The 22,501-nt window shown below is 49.3% G+C and overlaps 1 protein-coding gene across 1 annotated transcript in view; it reads left to right on the top strand.

Annotated features, from left to right (window-relative positions):
- Window positions 1–22,501, top strand: part of EPHB1 (EPH receptor B1) — a 408,827-nt gene that overhangs the window by 248,210 nt on the left and 138,116 nt on the right. The window contains exon 4 of the mRNA XM_006214554.4: window positions 21,636–21,791. Coding sequence (XP_006214616.1) covers window positions 21,636–21,791 — 156 coding nt within the window. The remainder of the gene's footprint in view (window positions 1–21,635; window positions 21,792–22,501) is intronic.

Here is a 22,501-nt window from a genome sequence, read left to right on the forward strand (position 1 = left end):
GATGCCGTCAGCAATGGTCACGGCTGCTTCTAACGCGGAGGCGAGTGCACGGGAAACACCTGGAGTGCATGGGAAAACTTCATGTCTGCCAAAACCCATAGGCTGTGCACCGCCCCGGCCCAAGAGCCGCATCCGAGCTGCCACTTCCTGTGCCCCTTCCAAAGCTGGTGGTCGGGCCTCTCATTGGTGCGCTCTAAGCCAGACCCACAGGCCAGCCTTCTGGGAAATGTAGTTCCTTTGCTTCCCGCCCCTGTGAGCCTGAGGGGAGCATAAAAGGTTGGAGGTGGGTGGGCTCTGACTGTCCAACAGACAAAGCTGCTGCGGAGGTGGGGATCTGACCCCTTGAAGATCCAGGATGCAGCAGTCATGGAAGCAGAGGTGGGGCCAACATCAGGGAGGTAGGAGGGCGAGGAAGACAGTTTGCTGTGGGCGGAGAGCTTGGAGCTGCACAACTTCTGGGGGAGGAAAGGAGAGGAGAGGTGAGGCCTGAGTGTCTCCCTGTGAAGCAGATGGAACAGCAGCAGGAGTGGGGAGACCCGAGCAGGAGGCCCAGTCTGGGAGGCGCTAAATACAGGCTCTCCCCAGCATGCGCGACTGGCTGCGTAGGCGGGACTCGGAGTTACAGGAAACCCTGCATCACCCCAGAGGACCCCGAGATCTGGGTCAGGGCCAGGAGGAGAGCTTGGGGAAAGCCAAGGGTTTCAGTGAGAGGATCACCATGGACAGACCTGAGAGCCCAGGAGCCACTGGGGATGGAAAGACTGTTTTATCATGAATTTAATTCAGTGAGTACCTGAAGCCACCACCTGGGCCTCAGGACCTTCGACACAGACAGGTACAAACGGGATGGCCTGTGCCTTTGCAAATGTACTGTTCAGTGAGAGAGACGGAATGCTGATGGTGATGGTGGTGGTGAGGAGGAGGAGGATGGTGATGAGCTAACTCTTTTGACTGCTTCGTACACAAATCATTTACATGGATTATACACATTTACTCTCCGCCAGGACAGGCAGGCACTACTACTATTATGCGCTGTCATTATATACTATTATTATTATAGCAGGTGGGAAGCACTATTATTCCTAATTTGCAAGTGGGGAGCCTGAGGCTTAGAGAGATTAGTGACTTGCCCGTGGTCACAGTTGATAGGAGGAGGGGCCAGGGTCCCTTCCTGGGCTCCCAGACTCCATATTTAACACAAGACAGACCGTGCCGGTGGGGAAGACAGACACAGATGCATGGATGGTGCTAAGGGGATGTTTTAGCGGGGAGACATTCATGCCAACCGGGGAGTGAGGGGCACTGTCTTGGAGGGAGTGGCCTGCGAGCTAAGCCAGAGGGAATGGGCACATTTCAGGTTCAAAGGTGGGTGGGAAGGGCTTGCAGAGATCTGAGTTAGTGATGTCTTAGAAGGTGGTAAATCATACAGCAGGGAAAAGTTTTTTTAAAAAAGTCTGAGCTCTTCAGCATTTGTCTTGCCTATACCCACTTTTTTGCTCATTGAACACGACAACGTGAGTACCATCTAGGTACTGGCAGGCAAAGATGCGCAGGGCGCTGGGAGCAGCTTGGCGGGGGAGACAGGCGGGTAAACAGACGGACCCAGTGTGGGTACATAGACGTCTAGAGCAGGCCCAGAGGGCACGGTGCTTCCTGGAGGAGGGGGTCTTGAGTGGTTCTGACACCGATAGTAGCTCCTTGGGCAGCCAGGCATGGGTGCATAGCGGCAGGGAGAGGCTGGCGAAGAGGCTGGAAGGGTGAGCGGGCCCACTGATCCCGAGGGGCTGTGGAAAAGCCACGACCAGGCACGGGACTTCATTGCCAAGTCAGGGGTGCCCTCGGAGGTTTTAGACAGGAAAGTGGCATGGATTCTGATCCCTGTTACTGGAAGATTTCTCTGGGAGGTGTGCGGGGGAGGTAAGCGACAGTCGGGACACCAGGGAGCTGGTGACGAGACAAGGGCCTGAACCAAGGTAGGGATAGCTCAGAACCCAGAGATGACAGGCTGCGGTGACATGCGGGTGTGGGGTAGGGGAGGGAGGTTCGGGAAGCAGCAGGCTGTGGACATCTGCTTGTGGGCCGTCCACGGAATAAGTCCTCAAGACAGAGGGTGAAAATACAGAAGAGAGGAGGAAACCATTAGGTCAAGGCTCTGAACCCAGCAGTGAAGGTATGAAACAGGGCTGAGAGTGAGTGGGGGTAGGGCGGGGCTCATCTCCATCACAAGAGCATCTTCTCCAGAGCTTGGGGAGGGGCAGGAGGAGGTGGTAAGGTTCCCTCCTGCTGTTCTGTTTCTTCAACTGGCGCTTTTAATTGTGTGTAGTAGGCAAGTTAGTGTTAGGTGGTCAAGTTAATTAAAGCCTGCACATTGAAAAATAATGATAATAAAGGCCAAATGCAGCCGTCACCTGTCTGTCCCCCTGGCTTCATCCCTTGCTTCCCAGGAAGCCCGAAACAACCCTTGCAGTCCTGGTCTCGTGGACTCCTGTCCCAAACAGGGGCCCCCCTCACCTCCTGGGAGCTGGTGATGATGGCAGTTCAACACAGGGGCGTGTTTGTGGTGACAGAACTGTGAAATAGTGAAATCTTGGCAATGAGTAAAATCTTTGCTGGATATGGTCCTCCCTCTCCCTTTTCAAGAATAGAATTTTTTTGTTTTTTTGTTTGTTTTTTAGCTCAGAGATATACCAAGCAAATGAAATAAAATAAAGGAGGGCAGAGAGAGAGACCAAAGTGCCTTTAATTTGAATTGCTTTTCCCACGTGACAAAGCGACAGTTCATTGCAAAATATTTATCTTCATTATGGTTGGTACCATTATTGATGAGGAAGGCCTGCAGACTAATGGGAAAATCTCTCTAGGAGGCCTGCATCCAGATGAGCTGAGTCTCCACCTTGCCTTGGACACACTGGCTGAGCACGGTCTTTAATTTCTGGGTGCCCCAGCTGACCCACGGGGCACAGCCGCAAAGGGGAGTCAGTGCTCTTGGTTGGATTAGCACCACAGAAGTGGGAGCGGTCCTCCAGGTCAGGGCATGACCTCCTTGTGACAAGGACTGCTTCCTGCTTGCCTTTGAATATACAGGGCCCCTGCTTAACAAAAGTGTGTGCCGAGTAGCTGCAGGATGGATGGATGACCTTGAAAATGAGGGTGTGATAAAGGGATAGGCAGATCCTTGAATCCAGCTTAACCATTCATTTCACCAAAGCGGTCAGTGGGGTCCAGGGAGGGGACTCACCCCCATCAGCTGCAGAGCTGGCCTGAGGTTCAGCCCCTTCCTCCCCAGGGACCTCTCTGTCCCTGTCCCTTCTGCTGAGAGATGTTGCAAAACACAAATGAGAAGGTGCTCTTGGAGCTATTTTTACTATTTAGAATAAAAGGAGTTTGCAAAAATCAAAGTGCCATTTACCGTGATGGATGTTCCAAGAGGCTCAGGTTAGCAGCCGTGGGAGCTGTCATTCACAGGAGGATTAAGCCTCATATGTGTTCACCAATCAGGAGCAAAGAAGCAGAGCTGAGGAGCTGTCCTCACTCCCCATGCCCCCATTTCACAGATGAGTCCACTGCAGCTGGGAGAGGCCACCATGGGTCTTGCGTGTGACCTCATAGGCAGCAAGGAAACTGGTCTGGAACCCTGGTGTTCAGAGTCAACACCAGGGGTGAATTTTGCTGGCCCATTGCCACCTCCCGGGACATCCTGGGCCACGTGTTGAATGTGCAGCCATGAGCAGGCGGGGCCAGGGCTCAGCTGTGTTTTCCGGTGGCCGAGCGGGTTGATTAACACAGGAGGCACTGTGAACAGCCCTGACTTTGAGGAATTCCTCGAGGGGAGAGCTGAGGGCGTCTTCCCAAGCTCATTACCTGGTCTCAGAACTTTGTAGCCACCCCTCATAAATCGCTTCGGTGTGGCACGCGGCCGTTCCCCGGGAAGAGACGTCAGGGAGATTGAGAGCTCCGACGTGCGGGCTTCCGGTCGGTGTCAGCGCTCGGAAAGCCTCTGGAGGACAGAGGCTTTATGAGTTGTTTTCTTCCTTCACACTGAGCCACCTTCCGGCCCAGGTTTACTGCTCTGAGGCTGTGAAGGTGCCGAGGGAGGGAGCCTGGGCGTATTTTTCCCTGCACCTGCCTCGGATGGCACCTGCTGGTCTGGACAAACATAGCACCACCAATGTCTGATGGGGGACGGGAGCCCAGCTGGTCCTGAGGGTGTGATCCAGCGCTCCCCGGCACGCACATCCCTCCCAGCAGCAGAAACGAGGCATCCAGGCCCTGCCCTCCTGTCTCCGTCTCCCCCAGGGGACTGGCCTCCCCTGTCACCCGTCCATCTCTCCGCATTACCGACACCTCCGTCTGACTCACGCCGCTTCCCTTCCCCCAGGGAGTGCTGTGGGTTTGAAATGATGGTCTTTAATCATTTCTTAAGTGACCAGCCCCGAAATCATTTCTTAGTGCCATACACACAAATTAAATCATAAATCCACACTAGGCCCTGCCTGGGAAGGATGGAGGTGCAGCCCTGATTTGGAGCAGAGAAGAGGCCTTTGCAGGAGACAGGAATCAGCCTGCACCTGGAGGCAGGGCTAGGGCCTGGGAGGGAAGGAAGACCTTCCTGCTGCTGTCTGTGCGAGGACTGCTGTAACAGAAGACCACAGATGGAGGGGCTTGAGCAACAGACATGTATTCCTCTCTGTTCTGGAGGCTGGAAAGTCCAAGATCAAGACGTCAGCAGGTTCAGTGTCTGGTGAGGGCCCACTTCCTGGCTTGTAGGCTGTTTTTCCATTAAGTCCTCACATGCCCTTTCTTCATTGCTTGCATAGAGAGAGAGAGAGACAGAGAGAGAGAGAGGGAGAGACGGAGAGAGGGAGAGAAGGAGGGAGAGAGAGGTCTCATGTCTCTTTCTTTTTCTACAAGGGCATTACTCCCATCATGCGGCCCCCTCTCATGATCTAGTCTAACCCCCATTACCTCCCAAAGGCACCACCTCCAGATGCCTATCAACCGCATTGGGGGTTAAGTCTTCAATATATGAATTTGGCTGTAGGGGGACAAACATTCGGTCCATTGCACCTACTAACTCTCCTTCCTCAGATGGTCCCTTTTGCACTTGTGTTATTCTGTTCGGACAAAAGAGGTCTCAGAGAATGCAGTCAGGTGGTTTGGAGGCATGAGGAAGGTGCTTATCTCACGTTTAGGAAGTCTGGGCAGCCCCATCCAGGGCTGAGACACCCATGCCCTGCTATCCAGAGCCAGCCAGGTCCAAGAGGTCCTTTTGATTACCTCTGGGAGATCAGAAGGAGGCGGGCAAGAAGGACCACGTGGGAGAGTGAGAACGGGCAGGCAGTCATCAAGAGAGACTCAGTAGTGGGGGATGCAGGTGGGTGTTTCTGAAACATACCCGTGATCCCTACTGACTTGAGGTCTCAGTGCAACATTCTGCCCCCATCCAAGACTAACTGCAGCCTATTCGCAACAGCTGATGCTTCTTCCCATGAAGACCAAGTCTTCTCATTCATTAGTTGGTGATGGACGTGTAGCAAGGACACTAGCAAGCTACTAAACATCCTTGACTCCTGCCCACCACCATGCCTTTGTGCGTGCTATTTCCTTTGCCTGAAATGCCTGCCTTCATTTTGTCTACCTAGAAAACTCCTATTCATGCTTCAAAACCCAGATCAGCTGTCCTCTTGTCCAACAAATACAGAGGGGACTGCCTGTTTTCTCCCCACTCCCGTACATGCTTCTCTTTTCCCACGAATCACGCTGTTTTGTATTACTGCTGGCATTGTGTTCTTCCATTAGGCCTGTGTTCCTTGAGAACGGGGACTCTGGTTTACTCTGCTGTGTACCTTCAGCAGGGTCTGGATCCAGGGAGTGATGTTTCAGTGATCAGAGACCCAAAGTGAAGGAACGGCTATGTATCTTTCTTTTACCTCCAATGTGCTTTGTTTCTGAGCTGAGAGTCTGAGTTTCTGCCTCTGCAAAGTGGGAGAGAGAAAGCCGGTGCCTTCACCACTTCAGAAGCCTACAGAGAAGATGAATCTGAGAGTGGGTTGGTGGGGAATGTGTCGAAACCCTTTAGCTCCTTGAAAAAACCCATTAGAAAGTCTAGGTGTTGGTATTGCAATTATTATTTGATTCCCAAATGGTGAGCGCGCTTCCAGAAATGTGCTTTGCTTGATGAACCAGTACATTTTCAGCCCCCACTGATGAATTTGGGAATCGAATACCTGTCATCTTGAAATAATTGACACATCTTGGTGAAGCACTTACATTCCTCTGATGAAATTCTGAAATCTTATTGAGAGCAAGGAGAAAGACGTGTTACATGGGAGCAATATTACTTTATGGACCTTTATCTTGGTTATTAACAAATGAGTGTTAGGTGTGGAAATGGTAAAGGGGGGATTCGGTAATGAAGTTTCATAGGATAATAATGATTGTTAGCCTGATGATGATGAAATCCAGACTTTAACGCACGTGGCTGCCTTGGCACTCGCTGTTCCGTGCCCCCTGAGGCTGGTGGACGGCAGGCTGGATACTTCTGGCCCCAGATCCCATGCTGAAGTTATCCAGGAAGTGGGCATAAAGGTGATAGTCTCCTTCAGCGTATGTGGACTGGGGTGGCCTAAATGATAATATTTACAAGTGCCCAGATGTCATGTCCGAAGCAAACATCTTTATTCTAGGAAGCTGGCACCCACTAGAGGTAGGAGCAGTGAGTGCCAGTGACCACTCACCGCCCCCTGATGCTGAGCTGCCCGCGCGTCCTGGGGAAGCTCAGCCTGTCCCACCGTTTACGGTCCCTTCATTTTCCTCTGCCCACTGGAAGCCACGGGGAAGATGAGTTTGCCTTTTGGAGCAGACGTCTGCAGAATGCCCAGCAACCGCATGCATATATCACATTTTTTACATCTGATCAGGAATTCAGACGGGCAGAGACTCAGAGGGCTCAGCGCTACCTGACCTAGACCAAAGTTGGGGTTGCTCTCTCCCTTTGGAAGCAGGGAAAGTAAGTAGGGCAAGGTGCCCTCAGTAGGCAGAAAGGCACTACATCCGGCCTGTTTCCTGGGCCTCTCACATGAACTCATATGCAGTGGACATGTGCGTTCTCAAGCCTTAGTGCACATGCATATAAATGCCAAACGCCCCCACCCCCATGAATATTGTCACTTTAGTAAATAACTGGGAAGGGCATCGGTTTTGAAGCCAGGCAGACCTGCTTTTGAATCCTGCCTCTGCCACAGACTAGCTGTGAAATATCAGGCAAGTTGTTTTACCTCTCTGAGCCTCAGTGTCATTGCCGGTGAAATGGGAATGATAACTCTTTCTTACCAAGTTTCATTGAAAGGAAATGGTATGTTAGAATTACATTCGTTTATGAGAAATGGAAACATGTAAGATAATTTGGTTTCTAAAATATAAAGATTTGTTTTTTCTGTCATGTCAAATAAATTCAGGCTGGAAGGGCCCTCCCTAACGTGGTGTTAGAGACCAAGGTATATTCAAACCTGCTGCTCTTGACATCCTTAGCACAAAATTTTCACCTCACAGCCCAAGATGGCTGCATGAGGTTCAGCCATCACGTCCACCTTCCAGCCGGTGGTAATGAAGACTGAGGGAAGAAGAGCTAGCTTTCTCTTTTGACAGTCACTGCCCAGAAATCACATAGGCTTGCTTATATCTCTGGATCTTAGCGATTCAAGCTGAGGCCCATGCCTCATTAAACCTTGATAGGAATGCTGTATGTGGTGGGGCAAATGTTGACTTTAAAAAATATAAAACATTAGCAAGGTGATGACACATTGCCTATTGTGAACACATTATACTTTTATAATAGAATAATATTAACAGCTACTTTTAATTGAGTAGTTATTATATGCCAGGTACTGCACCAAACATTTTTATTCATTATCTCATTCAATGATCAAAACAATTCTATGAGATAGGGACTAATGTTACTCCATTTTTACAGATGAGGACACCAAGACTCAGAATGATTATAAAACTCGCTTCTTATGGCTCTGAGTAGTGGCGTCTGTAACTCAGAAGCTGGTACTCCTTCTCCATGATGTCACATTGGCATAGTTTATATTTAACATGATGCACACTGGTTTTGTTGGTTCCAAGGAAACTACTTGATTTTAAAATGTTTTAGCCAATGAGTTACCAAGTCTCTGGAGCCAGGCAGCCCGTGTTCAATTCCTGGCTTCGTGGCTGGTTGTGGGACCTCGGACAAGATGCTGACCTTGTTTGAGCCTCAGTTTCCTGATCAAAATAAGAATAATTGTAGCCTGTGTCTCTTAGGATGGTTATGAGTATGAAATGAGGTCTGCAGAGCCACTGAGTCCCTGGCCCTTGATAAATGCTGTTTAAATACTGATCATTGTTATTATTCATAACGTTATTGTTAATAATATTGACAAAACTCTGTAACCAGTTTTAGGCAGTGGAGGTCAGCTTGACAATCCACAGACCTGGCCTTAGGAGGGTGCCGCGGGTGGGCAGGGAGGACCCAGCGTTGCCCGCAGACTGTGCTCTGCAGGACATGCTCGTCTCTCATTTGATATGAGGTTCTTGCTGGCGTGACCCAAAGGCTGGCCAGGGGAGGGTGGACAAGGACAAGCCCACCTCTGCCTTCCTCTGAAACGGAGGGGCCAGCATGGTGGTCCATGCTAGGCTCCTGTGTTCCCTTCAGCCCCAGACTTATTTCCTTTGGGCAAGTCCTCTCCCAGGCTTCTCAGCAGGGTCTGCCCCACCTCCTGCCTCCTCCCTTCGGGCCGTCCCTGGGGGGGCCGCACCCACCTCTCCTTCCCTGGGCCCTCCCTCATGCCCCCAGGAGTTGCCTTCAGAGGAGGGGCTCTCTCGGCTTCCCCTGGGTGTGCACGGAGATCTGAGTGCTAAGTGCACCCTTTACACCTCTGATCTTTGCCGCAGGCTTCCCCCTTAATCACGTCTAACTGACAAACTTGAAGGCAGTCGGTGATGCTAATGCACCTCCAGGAACCGCAAACAGGAAGGACACAGAGCACTCTGGAAATTACCTCTCAGCACCTGGGAATAAATGGTCACTCCGGGTAGAGCACAGCCGTTCAATCCTGTCTGCCACCTCCTGCAGCGGGAGCCCCCTCCCAACTGCTCTGATTGACAACAGCCACTGGGCCACTCAGGTCTTCCAGGAGTCCAGCACCTCGGCTGACCCTGCTCAGCTGCTCAGTAGGAGGGCATCCTCCCTATTCCAGAACCCAATCCGTGAACTCTGTTTCCCTGTTCAGAGGCTGCTTCAGATTTGGTGAGGTTCCTGAGAAAAGTCAGACCAAATGTATTCTGCCAAATTTGTCTGCCTTCAGCCTTTTGGATAAATGTCATGCAAAGGCTCTGACTGTCACATTCACTCCTCTGTGGGAAATCTTTGGGGATGAGTAGAACCTTAAACCTTATTATTTCAACATTGATTATTTCTCACAGCTCTTTCCCTCTTTCAGAGTTGACTCTGGGACATGCCGAGTGGCACACCCACAGTCACTGCAGTTTAGGGGCCGAGACCAGACCCAACAAACCCTTCTGGCAAGGGCGTGTTAGAGCCGGTCAGACCCGACTGATTCCTCTGTGACCTTGGACAGATCTCTTTTCTAGGACCCTCTGCAGAAGGCCCATATCCCCAGCTCTGTGCCACTGGGCCAGGTCAGGGCAGCGTGAGCGAAGTTTCCTGTCCTTTATCTATCAAGACAGCTCTGGTCATACAGCTGGAGAAATTCAGCCTCAATGCTTTTGCTCTGCCATTATGGAAAAATAAAAATCATTTCTTTTGTTCACTTGTCCCACTTGAACGGTGTGTAACAGTGTTAGAGATTTAATGGTGTTTCTGACTTTGTGACCTGGGGAGAAGCTGGAAATTCCACTGTGCCCATTTCTACTCCTGGGTTTCCGTAAATGTCACAGTGAAATTATTTTATCAAGTACACCACAGAAGGGGAAAATCTTAATCTTATATTATACATATGCAGCACTTGACCTTCTCTTGAGATGCGGCACCTCTTAGCTACACTTACTTAAACATAATGCAGCTCTTCCCCGGATGCATGCAGAGAGAATAATTAGGGGCCCTGGTATCCCAGCTGGAGAGGAGGCTGTGCTGTGGGGCTGACCTCGAAGATGAAAGGGAGAAGGAATGAGGCGGGGGGCAGGGCGGCAGCACACTGGTCCTGATGGGGCAGGTGGACCTGACTCTCTGCCGTGTTCTGGTTCCCCTGCTGACGGTGCGCCTCTGGCCAAGTTATTCATTGCCTTCTCTGGGCCTTAGTTTCCCCATCACAGCTCTGGATTTGCCAGTTTTGATCCACGGGTAGTGGCTGCCTAGGGCATTGTGTTAAAGATTCTGAGCCCTGGTCTGGGTTGAGTGGGAGTGAGTGCCAAGATTGATTAGTGATGTCTGCCGTGGCCGGCATGGGAGGTGGCGATTGTGGCTCTACTGGCTAACCCTGTTCCAGGATATTTCTAAGGTCTTTTTTCCACCCTGAGTACATGTGATTTGTGGACTCGCCAAAGCCCTGGGGAGAGGAAGCTTGGAAAAGGGGAAACAATAACAACCTTCCCTCAGAGAAAAGTACTATTTGCCTTGTCAGGTTTTGGAGAGAAAATAAGATTTGTGTGATGCATCCAAACGTGGTTCTTTTCTTTTTCCTTTTTTTCATATGGGCTCTGTGAGAAGCGAGAGAGCAAGGGACGGCAGGCTTTTTCTGGGTGCGATGACTCATCAGACCCGGCTGCCACAGGAAAGAGCAAGGAGCCCTAGGTGGCTTCTTGCCATTGCCCAACCTTGAGAAACACTGTAAGAAGTCACCTTTACTTATCTTAAAGACTTGGTTATTAATTATTTTTTCAGGGAATCCATCAAGATCTGTATTGGCTGGAGTACTTAAAACTAAGGGTTTTCTCAAAGGGTAAGGACTTAAGTTCGGGAACGTGGGAAGCCGCCTGATGGACGGCATATGGTCCCGTTGCCTGCTGCCCAGAGCTACCAGATTGGTGGTGTTTTTAGAGCATTGGTAGCCAGGCTCTGACGTAGGTGGAGACAGGGCCTCGGGAGGGGACATCTGGGGATTCCCTGCCCTCCCCTTCCCCTGGCATAGAAGTGGGAGCCTAGGCCCGGCAGCCCTGGTGGCCTGATGGGCCTGACTGGGATAGAGGACCTTGGGGCCCCTTGGAGTGGCCAAAGTGATATGACCCTCATGTTCTCTTTGTCGGGTCCCAGGGCCCCAGGAAGCATCTCCCTGTTTGTGGAGAGGGAGATAGGAAGGCCATGCTCCCGTACAGGAGTCTGTCCTGTTGCTGGCAGGACACTCCTGCTCTCTTCTAAAGGACAGACCCTCCTGCCAACCGTGCCCCCAGCATGGGCTCACTCACCTCCTTCACCATCTGGCTGTGACGTCAGCTCTTCTCCAGGAGGCCTTGCTCTGCCCCGGGAGCCCCACATCTAAAGCATTCCAGCCTCACCGGCCATCTGCTGCCTCTGGATCGAGGGCTCCTCCAGGCCCCCTCTCACTTCTCATTCCCCGCAAGTCTGTCCTGCTCCTCAGCCATAGCCCTTTTCTCTCCCTATGTAAAGAAAGGGACTCTCTTCTATCTAACTCGGGGCACATCGGAAGTGCTCCCCAAATGTCTGTTGGTTGAATGAGACGTGCATATAAAAGGGAAAGGGCTCTGTTGGGCTAAAGCTTAGTAAGTGTTTCCATGGGGCTCCCAGCAGCTTCTTGTGGTCCGTGTTGGAAAGGTGCTCAGGTAGGGCCCCACCTTCAGGGTCCAGGGAAATCACATCAGTGCTGGGGCTCGGTCTCCAGATAGAGGCCTCCTCCCCAGCCCATCCCAAAGTCCTGAAGGACTCCTGAGTCTGAGGAACCTCCTCGGTGCACGGGCTCCTCCAGCCCTGTCTGCAGGCTGGAGTTAGGGGATGGACTTGGGGAGCAGACCCAGCCAGCTTCGAGAGGAGCCAAGCCAGCCCTGGTTTCCGAGTGAGCCCACACCCTACCTTCCGTGCGCTTCCCTTTCCTAATGCCACCCTCGACCCCCTCGGTATCATAGGGACAGTCAGCCAGGGTGTAGGATTCTTAAAAGAGAACTCCAGAAAGAGGAAGACGCCCAGCCCAAGTGGATGAAGTGTGGAGGGCGGGCTTTCCGGCATCAGCAGGAAAGCAGGGGTACAAGCCAGACGGCCGGTCCCCTGGCCCAGTGCCTGGCACCCAGCAGGGGCTCTGTGCAGACTGTTGAATGCATGAGTGATCCCCAGTCAACGCCCAGATCCTCCTCTTCTAAATGACTCTTGACTCTGTTCCCACTACCCTGGTGATCATCCCTCTTCCTGTGTCTCCCCCTAACCGTCCGCACTCCTCCAATCCATTCTCTTCCCAGCAGCCAGTGTGATCTTCCAGAAACAAAAATCTGATTGTGTGTGTGTTTTTTTCCCCAGTGTTGAGCCCATCAGTGGTTTCTGTGGCCTAAAGATAAAGTCCAGGGCTAACATGAGCTCAGGTTACTCTCCAGACTCAGCCTCCTTCTCATGCACCGACCCCTGTCCACCCCAGGTCTACTCTCTGCCTGAGCCTGCGGCACTCACGCTACACCGTGGAAACGTTGCTCTCAGTTTGTTGACTGAGTCATATTTTTTCTCCTGGGCCTTTGCACATGCTGCTCTGTCTGTGGGGAGGGTCCTCTGCCTCCCCTCACTAACCCATCTTACCTCTGCCAACCTAAACAGCTCTTATGCATTCTTTATATCTTAACTTGGATGCCACTTGCCTGAGACCCTCCCAGATGGAGTTAGGTCCCTGCTCTGGCCTCCTGCACCGATTCCCTCAGTTGGAATTTCCAGTTTAGGGTCTGTCTTCCTCCACTAGGATATCAGCCCTGTGAGGGAGGGATCTTTGAGTGTTTCATCCACTGGCGGATCCCAGTGCCCAGCACAGCACCAAGTATATATTAAGTGGCCAATTTAAATACTTTAAAAGGAATGATTGGTGAGAACATTCAGCCTGGCTCCTTGCAGGCAACAGCCAGCTGCTCTTCACTGAGGAGATGCTACATTTCAGAAAGTTGGCATTCATTACACTGGCCTTCACAAAGCTGAGAAGGAAGTTACCCTAGCACCCCTTTTTACAGAGGAGGGGGCTGAGGAGGCGGGGGAGCGGTAAGTAACTTGCTTAAGATCACACCACCAGGAAGTGGCAGTTTTCATTGGCCCCACGGCCGTGATGTTTCCAGTCTACCAGGTGACCTAGAGCCGTGGTTCTCAGCAGCAGAATCTCCTGGAGGGCTTGCGAACACTCAGATCGCTGGGCTCCACCGCAGAGTTGCTGGTCCAGTCAGTTTGGAGTGGGGTCTGAGCTTCTGTGTTTCTACAAGTTCCCAGCTGATTCTGCTCCTGCTGGCCTGGAGAGCACAGTTTGAGAATCACTGGCCTAGTCATCAGAAAACTCCTGGGTTTGCTTTGTGGCTACTCCACTCTCCAGCCACACTGACCTTGCACCAGGATTGCAGGATGCAGCCCCAAACTGCCTGCTGGGAGGCTCTGATGCCCTCCCTCCCTGGACCTGGCCTTGGCTGTGTTGTGCCCGGCTGCTCTCTTGGGGGGACAGGCTGCCATTAGTGACAAGGACCTGAGTGCCTGCCCCTCCCCCTCAGAACACAACATATCTGTTTGTCATCCTTCAGTCCTGACCGGTGATCTCCCCATTCACCAGAGCAACCCGCCCCTGACCCTGACCTCATGTCTTCAACAACTTCCACGCTGACTGATGTGTCCTAGGCTTGCTGCTGCTACTGCCGCTCCCCAAGCGGCTTAACAGCCCTGGAAGTTACAGTCTCGTCTGTGTCACGGTGCCGGCAGCATGTATCAATTTCCGCAAGTGTCACCAAGAGTGAAAGGAGTGTGTGACACAGCTAAGTGTTCCCTCAGCCCAGGCCATTACAGCTGGTGCGGGGCCTGAGGAGGCAGGGACTGGAGAGCCATGTGGCCGCCTGTGGGCAGGTCAACATAGAAGCGGGTGCCCCAGCCCACCTCCTGCCATGGTCCCACGAATGCTGTGTGGGCCTGGCAGTGTCTACAACTCCTGCAGCTCCCCTAGGCAAGCACAGGGTCCTGTTCCCTCTGAGGCTTGGGGCACTGTTTTCCCTTTGCCTCATCCTCCCATTTCTGCATCAATTTGTACCCATCCTTCAAGGCCTGTGTGTGTGCCACCATCTCCAGGCTGCCTTCCTGGCTCCCCTTAACTCTCCCCTTCCTCTAAACACCTGTGGCACAGGGTGTCTCCAGCTCTGATGTGGGACTTTCCTTGGTAAGCAGCCCACTCTGACCTGCCCTGTTCATCTCAGCTTCTTGGGGTTGGAGGTGGCCAGCCATACTTTCGTGTTCTCCCTCAGATCTAAAAATGTAGTGACTGTAATTTTGTTTGATTACTTGAGTCCTGTATGGACAATGCAGAACATTGGGAAACTGTGGAAAATCACCAAATCATCATCAGCGGTCATGCCACCACTCCCAGTTTTTGTTTTAGTGTTAATGGTTTATATGTGTGTCTGCATGTTGTTGTATATGTACGTATGTGTGTATGTATATACGTGCGTGTGTGTGTGTTATCAAGTTCATGCTCTATGTATAGTTTAACATCTACTTTAAAAATACTTTTCCAGGACATAATATTGATGACTCTGTAGTATCACATTACATGTAATTTATTTAGTGAATACCCTATTTTTTTAAGTTAAAGTACAATCAGTCACAATGTGTCACTTTCTGGTGCACAGCACAATGACCCAGTCATGCATATACATACATATATTCGTTTTCATGTTCTTTTTCATTAAAGGTTATTACAAGATATTGAACATAGTTCCCTGTGCTATACAGAAGAAACTTTTTTAAAAATCTATTTTTATGTATAGTGGCTTACATTTGTAAATCTCAGACTCCCGAATTTATCCCTTCCCACCCCTTTCCTCCTTAACCATAAGATTGTTTACTATGTCTGTGAGTCTGTTTCTGTTTTGTAGATGAGTTCATAGTGTTCTTTTTCTCCTTTTTCTTTTTTTTAGATTCCACATATGAGTGATATCATGGTATTTTTCTTTCTTTTTCTGGCTTACTTCACTTAGAATGACGATCTCTAGTTCCATCCATGTTGCTGCAAATGGCATTATTTTATTCTTTTTTAGGGCTGAGTAGTATTCCATCATATAAAGTGAATACCCTATTATTTGACTTTTAAGTTTTTTTTCTTTCTTCCACATTGTAGATAACAATGGAGTAAACATCCATTGACGTAAATCTTTTTCCACCTCTGCTTGCTCTTTCTTTAGAATTATCTTTAGATGCAGAATTATTGAATCAAAGCACTGGACGACTTGAAGGTCTTAATACAGAAAAGCTTTAAGCATCCGCACTGTGTATGAAAGTGCCCATCCCCTCTTACCCTGTAATATTACTATTTTTTGTTGTTATTCTTTTTCCAATCACAGCTTTAATCTTAGGGTCTTATCACAGCAGGCCTTCAGTGACCATTCAGTTCAACCAGCCACAGGATGTGTATGCCTAATGTGTAAGGCCTGTGCTCAGTGCCAGGGAGAGGAAGAGGCAAAACTTGCAAGACCTAGCGTCAGCCATCAGAGAACTTTCAAACTAGTGCAGTGATTGGACAGAATCCTGCCTGCCTGCCTGCCTGCCTGCCTGGGAACCACTTCTCTGCTACTGGTTTTCTCAACATACTGCCATGTCTATATGGGGAAGCGGGAGTTTCACAAGGCTCTGGGTCCCACTGGGATGTCCTGGGGTTCTTCATGGAGACCCATTTCTGGGAAATCCAAAGACAGCTGATGAGCATAGATGGAGAATCCCAGAACACCTCTTTCCCGGGAGCTTCATGCCTGGAGTTCCAGAGTCAAGAACCCCTGGGGTCAGCAACCCATTATGTGAAGATAAGGGAGACATTGCGCCACAGGCTCATTGAGAGACCACAGACATATGGGGAGAGCCCCGCAGAGCTCTGCGCGTGCCCCGCAGGAAGCTCTCGTCTCCCCTCCCCTCCCCCTGCCCACCACGCCCATCCCAGGGGTCACAGCAGCTGTCCAGAGTGGCTGGCTCTTTGCCTGTCTTCCAGACCGAGAGTCAGAGCAGAGCCCAGAGATGAAGGGATGAAGATGAGGTTGAGGAGCAGCGAACTGAGGGCCGTGAACGTCTCTCTTCCCGGCCAGGAGCATGAGCCTTGCCCCTCTCACTGTCGCCCTGAGGCAGGCGCACCTCCTGAGCCAGCTGCTGAGCTGCACCTGCCTTGAGAAAAAGGCACCCGGTTCTTAAGCAAGGAATGAATATTCATTGGCATGAACCTTTGCAAACTCATTTGGGGGAAAAAAATGAGATCAGGAGAAGTAATCAGATTATTAAAAGAAGCAGCAAGGACAGAAGGCGGCGGTGGAGGGAAGCATCGCATTTAAAATGCAAGGAGAGATTTCCTTCCTGCAGAGGAGCTGTGACCCCCTGGACCATGCACCGGGAACAGTTAAGCTCTCCCACATTCCTGCTGCATAAAAATGTTGTTTTCTGAGGCCTCCGTGGATGGGGGAGGGGCAGAGGCGACGTGCACGCTCTGCGTACAAAAATTATAAAATAACGTTATGAGGTTTTCATTTTATCTCCCTTGGATATCAAGAAAAATTGTGAGCGCTAAAGAGGCTCTGGTGAGTGCTGAGTGACAGGTTAAAGGGCTCCAATAAAGATTAGATGGTCCACTATCTCCTGAGGAAATTGCATAAAAGTGGTTATTCCCTCTTGCTTCTATTAATTTCCTCTTCCTGGCTGCTTGGAAATGCTTCATAACCTGATGCTGCAGATGGGGCGAGAGGCGCTTTCCATTATCTCAATCACTGCGCTGTTTATGAGACACTTAATCTGTTTCTTTATAAAGTAATAGTACTGTCGGTGATGGATTTAGTGTCACTGGAACGCTGCGTGCTGAGATGGGAGGGGAGGGGCTTCTCCAGAGCATTGTAGGCACTAGGTCATTTGTTACATCTCTGAGAAGTCGGGTGGGCGTTTCAAGGTGACCTTCGGGCTACAGCTAGAGGTCACGTGTACCAGTCCCTTTTCGCTTGAAGGGGGAGGGAAGTGCTGCGTGTTTTGCCTGGGGAATGGAAAATCCACACGTGCTCAGGGAGCTGGTCCTCATATCTTGTCTTTTCCTCTCTGCCGAAGATAGGAGCAGGCGGGGAAAGAGGTGTGTGTGTAGGGGTGCCACCCCAAAGCTCCGTTTATCACCTGTCTGAACTGTGATCCCCTGCCATAGAGGGAAGTAAACTCCCATTTCTTAAGGAAACAAAGCAGTCTGGGCTGCACTGGTGTCAGCCACGTATAGACTCATAGGTGTCCCACTGACAAAGGTCTCCTGGGAATACACAGTGAGGCGCCTTCGGCTCCGCCTTTCCCACCCACGTCCTAGAATAGTAATGCAACCTTCCCGCTGCGATGGGGCAGGGCAGTCTCTGACCTCATTTCCCTTCCTACCTCTCCTGCTCTTTTACCTCTGCCCTGCTGGCTTTGTCTTTGCACCTCTTGAATCTCACCTCCTAGTTGCCACAAAAATATATTTCTTCCAGTCCTCATCTCATAATGATGCACATCCTGCCTGACCAGTCCCCCCCCACCCCCAACAGCATTCCCTTTTCTGCCTCCCTCTCCAGGAAGGGCGCTTCCCAAAGTCTGTTCCCCACTGCCTGTGCTCTGTTCTGTTCCTCTAGCGGGGCGCTAAGCTCACGGTAGATCTATAAACATTTGTTGAATGAGGGGTTCATGACTATAGTGGTAGTGCTGACCATAATTTTGAATCAAGAGAAAGGCAACCCTTGAGTTCTGAAATGATATTAAAGCAAATAACTTGTTATCTGCTTCGAAATTGCTGGAAAGTGTGGCTATGTGCTAGATTAGGCTATCACAGTATTTAATTAGTATTTTTTTGAGCCTTCCGGCAGGTGTGCAGTCTCCAAGCTGCCGGAGTCCCCAGCGTTCTCCACCGTGTTACTCTCAGCTGCTTTATATACTCAGGTGGCTTACCTAGGCTGAAGCTATTGCATTTGCTTCTCTTGGTCTAAATATTCTTTGTTAGAATCTACCCAGACACTCCATGTTTCACTTCTGATCACAGCTGCCTTTCCTCAAGGGGCAGCACAATTTTCTTATTTTTTAAGTTAAATTTCTAGTAAAATAACAATATCATTAACTTCCATTTCTCATTAATGGTGTCTGATACAGGATGAGTTAAAAAGGCTTAATGGACTAGCATGGCATTTACCATTATTTAAAGCAGTAATTCAGTGAGAAAATATAGCCCAAGTGTGCTCGCAAGTTACAGTCTAAAAGTTCAACAAATGAACCTAGGAGTACTACTTCTTGATAAATTAGGGAATGCCTAGATGTAGGTTTTATTAAAGTATTAACTTATTAAATCTGAATATTAATGAGATTCATTCATTTTGTAATTATCAGTGAGATATATTTTACAGAAGTAATGATTCGCCCATTACACAAAACAGAAATAATCTGTGCAGAAACACATTCTTCTATTTAGTTGCACGATTTATCGGCCCACTTTGGGACTCTGAACTCACATTCTAACCCTGAATTCTAAAAGTTCCTGCAAATAAAACTTGTTTTTCAAAAGGAACTGGGTAAAGGGAGAGAAAAAATTGGAATTGTCTAACACTTACTGATGCTGGGTATATTTCTATATTTGATTTTGATAAATTCTAATGACCTGAGGGAGTTGTGAGAAATGTTACATTTCTTTTTTATGGATTCTTTATACAGATGAGCAAATTGAGGGTTACATAGCTTGCCGATGGTTGTCCATTTAGGACTAGCAGAGCCAGGAATCAGACCCAGGACTGTCCGATCACTGCCCAGGGCTCACTGTCACACCCGCTCCCAGGACCTTTTACCCCACCTTTCTCTTAACTCCTATCCTTTAAAGTCCAGCTTGGCCCCACTCGCCTCCATTTCCTGCCTTTGTGGCTGTCAGAGTCTGGAGACACCCAATTCTGCCTTCCTCCATCAGAAATCTCAGACGAAGGCATTTTCTATATCCCTCTGCCACTTGTGGATACCAAGATGGTTGTTTATGCTGTTAACTCATTCAGTGTAAAGCAAGGAGGCTTTTAAGTGCTGGAAAGAAAGTGAAAACACCTTGTTTCTCTTGGGCTGATACATTAAGAAAATTACATGTGGCACAGCTCCAGTGAATGCAGGAGAATCACCACGTTCCCCTCCCCCACCTTCTAGGGAAAGCGCTTCTGCTGTGTTTGGGTAGCATAGGTCGGGGATGTCTCTGGCTTCTCCAGCTCCCGAACTGAATGCGGCACAGCACTGCTGGGTAGTTTACAATGGGAAGGGCCAAGTGCTTCTCATGAGTGACAAGGGAGAGATAAGGAAAGAAGACAGGGAGAGAGGAAGAAAGCAATGGAGAGAATTCACTGAGAGGGCTTGGAACGCTAGATCAGCAAGCCAAATTCTAGGGTACTTTGGGTGTACCACTCAGGGCTTTCTTTCTGGTGTTTTATTGGTTGAGCCTTTAGTAAAGATTTAATTTTTTTTAATTTTATCTTTCTACTGAGACATTTCTCTTCAATATGCTGAGGTGGCTAACAAGGGCCCATTTTTACATGGATCACAACAGAAATCTTTAAGGACCTTATTGTAACATCTAAACGACATTTACTCCTGTGTGTTCCATGGAACATCCCAGAAGATGCTCTACACAATAGAACTTCATGGTGAGAAAACACAGCATTCTATATCCCAGTTTTTGGAAATTTGGAAAAATTTTGTAACAAAAAATGAGATTAACTTTTTAAATCCACATTTTCAAAATATCTGGCTGCAGACCCCTTTTGTTAGTAAGAGGTGTTAACACTCTGAAGAACGTGGACTCCATGGAACACTGTTGGATTATGCCATTCCAGAACACTCCATTTAAGAAATGATTCCCATTAAAATGAGCTCCCACCTCAGGGCACTTCCAGAGTGACTGAAATCCTGTACCTCACTTCAAATGACTGAAAGAGTGAGAAGACTGCAGCAGAGGAAACAGTTCTTTCTTGTCTTGGTGGCAAAGATCTGGATATTTGTCAAATAGTTTATATGCGTATCATCGTGATGATTTCTCCCACTGCGTGATCCTGGGCAACTATTTTAACCTTTCCTTGTCCCAATTTCCTCATTAGCAAAATGGAGCTAATAATAGCTACCCCATGGAGGAATGCCTGTAAAGCATTTAACAAGAGCGTTAACAGATGGTGGCTACTGCTCAGTAGCAGTAAAGAATACTCTGCACTTTCCAGGAGGAAACAGTGTATTTGGGAAGATGAGCTTTGTATAAGCAGAAACCTTTATAATGGCACTTCTGTTATGGCAATGATCACATTGTATTACAGTTGTATGACTACACTGGATCAAGAGCTCCTGGAGGGCAGGCTCTGTTCTCAAAATTCCCTGGGTCAGCTTCTCAGCAGGGTGCCAGTAAATGTTTGTTGAATGAATTAGTGAAGTATATAAGGAAGCCAAGCGAGTTGACCATGTGATAACTTGTACCTGATCTCAAAGGAGGATGAACCAGAGCAGGCTTCTTGGAAAAGTCAGGAGCTGAGAGTGAGAAAGGGCCTCAGAGAAGCAGGGAAGGTAGGGGCAATTTTCTGAGAAATCAGCCAGGCAGAGACCAGGTGCCTGGAGTCGAGGGTCTCTGTAGACGAGGCACAGCAGAAGCTTGAGGGATGGCCTAGAGCCAGACTTTTTGGGGCATGGCTCTTCCCAGGCTGACCCCATGGGGAAATAAGAATAAAAGCCTCATATCCTGAGGGCAGCTCCAGTGGACATCAGGCTGTACCAGGCGTTCCCAACTTTCCCCACTGTCAAGTACGTGATAGATGACATCAAGTACATGACACATTCCCTGGTGCACTGCCTGCAAAGCCATCCTTTTTTGCCCCACCCCCTAAAGCATTTCAGAATGCAATTAAGGGAGAAGAATGTTGTTAAGCCAGTAACCTTGAAATCACTTTAATTTCTTCTTAAAGTATCACTCATGAATTTCAATCTTTTATCATCATTCATAACAAGTATTAACACAGCTCAGTGTCCCTTGTGTGTGTTGCATTTAAGAACCACGGGTCCAGTCCATTGTCAATGAGGACCTCTTTCTGTCTGAGGACCAGGTGAGATTCTTTCACTGAGTGGCTCAGGGTAAAGCCCTGGCTGTTAACCAGGTGGAAGAGGGAGGGAATAACCATTTATAGAGCACTTACGCCTCAGACACTGAGCTATAGATTAGATTCATTTTTTCAATTAAATCTCTCAACACACCTGAAAGGGAAGAATCATTATTCATATTGTTCAAGAGAGGCTATTGGTACTGTGTTTCACTAAGGATTTTTGAAGACTTCGAAGTGTTAAGTAGAGGTTTCATTAATGTGAAATGCTCACTTTGTGCAAGGGGTTATTTCAATGTCCTTTTAGAAGGGGCAGAATGTTTTATTTTCTAGTTCCAGGGAAGGGCCTCTGACTATCACTCTTTCATTAGTTCTAAGATGATCTGTTTGTATTCCAGCCTGCCCTGCAGGGATGTTCAAGGCCAGCCAGGAAGCTGAGGGCTGCTCGCACTGCCCCTCCAACAGCCGATCCCCTTCAGAGGCATCTCCCATCTGCACCTGCCGGACTGGCTACTACCGAGCGGATTTTGACCCCCCGGAAGTGGCATGCACTAGTAAGTGTCTAGTAAGGGTTCTGGGCTGGGGAGTTTGGTTTCCTGACAGTACAAGTGGTGGGCAAGGAGGACTTAAGACATCATCCTCCAATTGCAGTAGTACAAAGCAGAGATGCAGGCTGTGGTGCTGAAACGGACAGCTCCCGTGCCTGGCTTGCATGCAGAACCCCCTCAAGATTATGTGCTTTCTTTGCTCCCTCCTTCCAGACGGGAGGGCCTTCTTCCTACCCAAGCGAGACAACTTCTGTCCACCTGATGGTTAAAAAATGCCAACTGGAGAGTTCTTTGTGTGCAAAGTCAAAATGCATTGGATATTGCAACAATTCCTAGCAACTATTCCAGTCACCTCCTCCAAGAAGCCCCCCTTGGTCTTGACAGCTGAGAATATCCTCTTTTCATTGGACTTCCTGTATCTCTGTGACCAGGCTCCCCTCAGAACTCTCATGATTTTGTTAAATGTCCAATTATTCTGTACCTACCGTCTTGGTTACCAAATGAAGGTCCTGTGTGCTGGGTTCATAGATTCATCTCCCTGTGTTCCTTCTAGTGCCTAGCATGGTGCATCCATGCCTCTACTAATGACTAGACCAGAGTCCCGGCCAGTGTGTATCTCTGAGGCTAACATTCTAGGGGCTGGGGCTAGTGCATCTGCTCCACCCCTTTGCCACTCTCTGCTGCAGAGGGAAAAACAATCATCCTGCGGAAAGTAC

This window comes from Vicugna pacos, chromosome 1, assembly GCF_048564905.1.
Source record: "Vicugna pacos chromosome 1, VicPac4, whole genome shotgun sequence".
Classification (NCBI taxonomy): Eukaryota; Metazoa; Chordata; class Mammalia; order Artiodactyla; family Camelidae; genus Vicugna; species Vicugna pacos.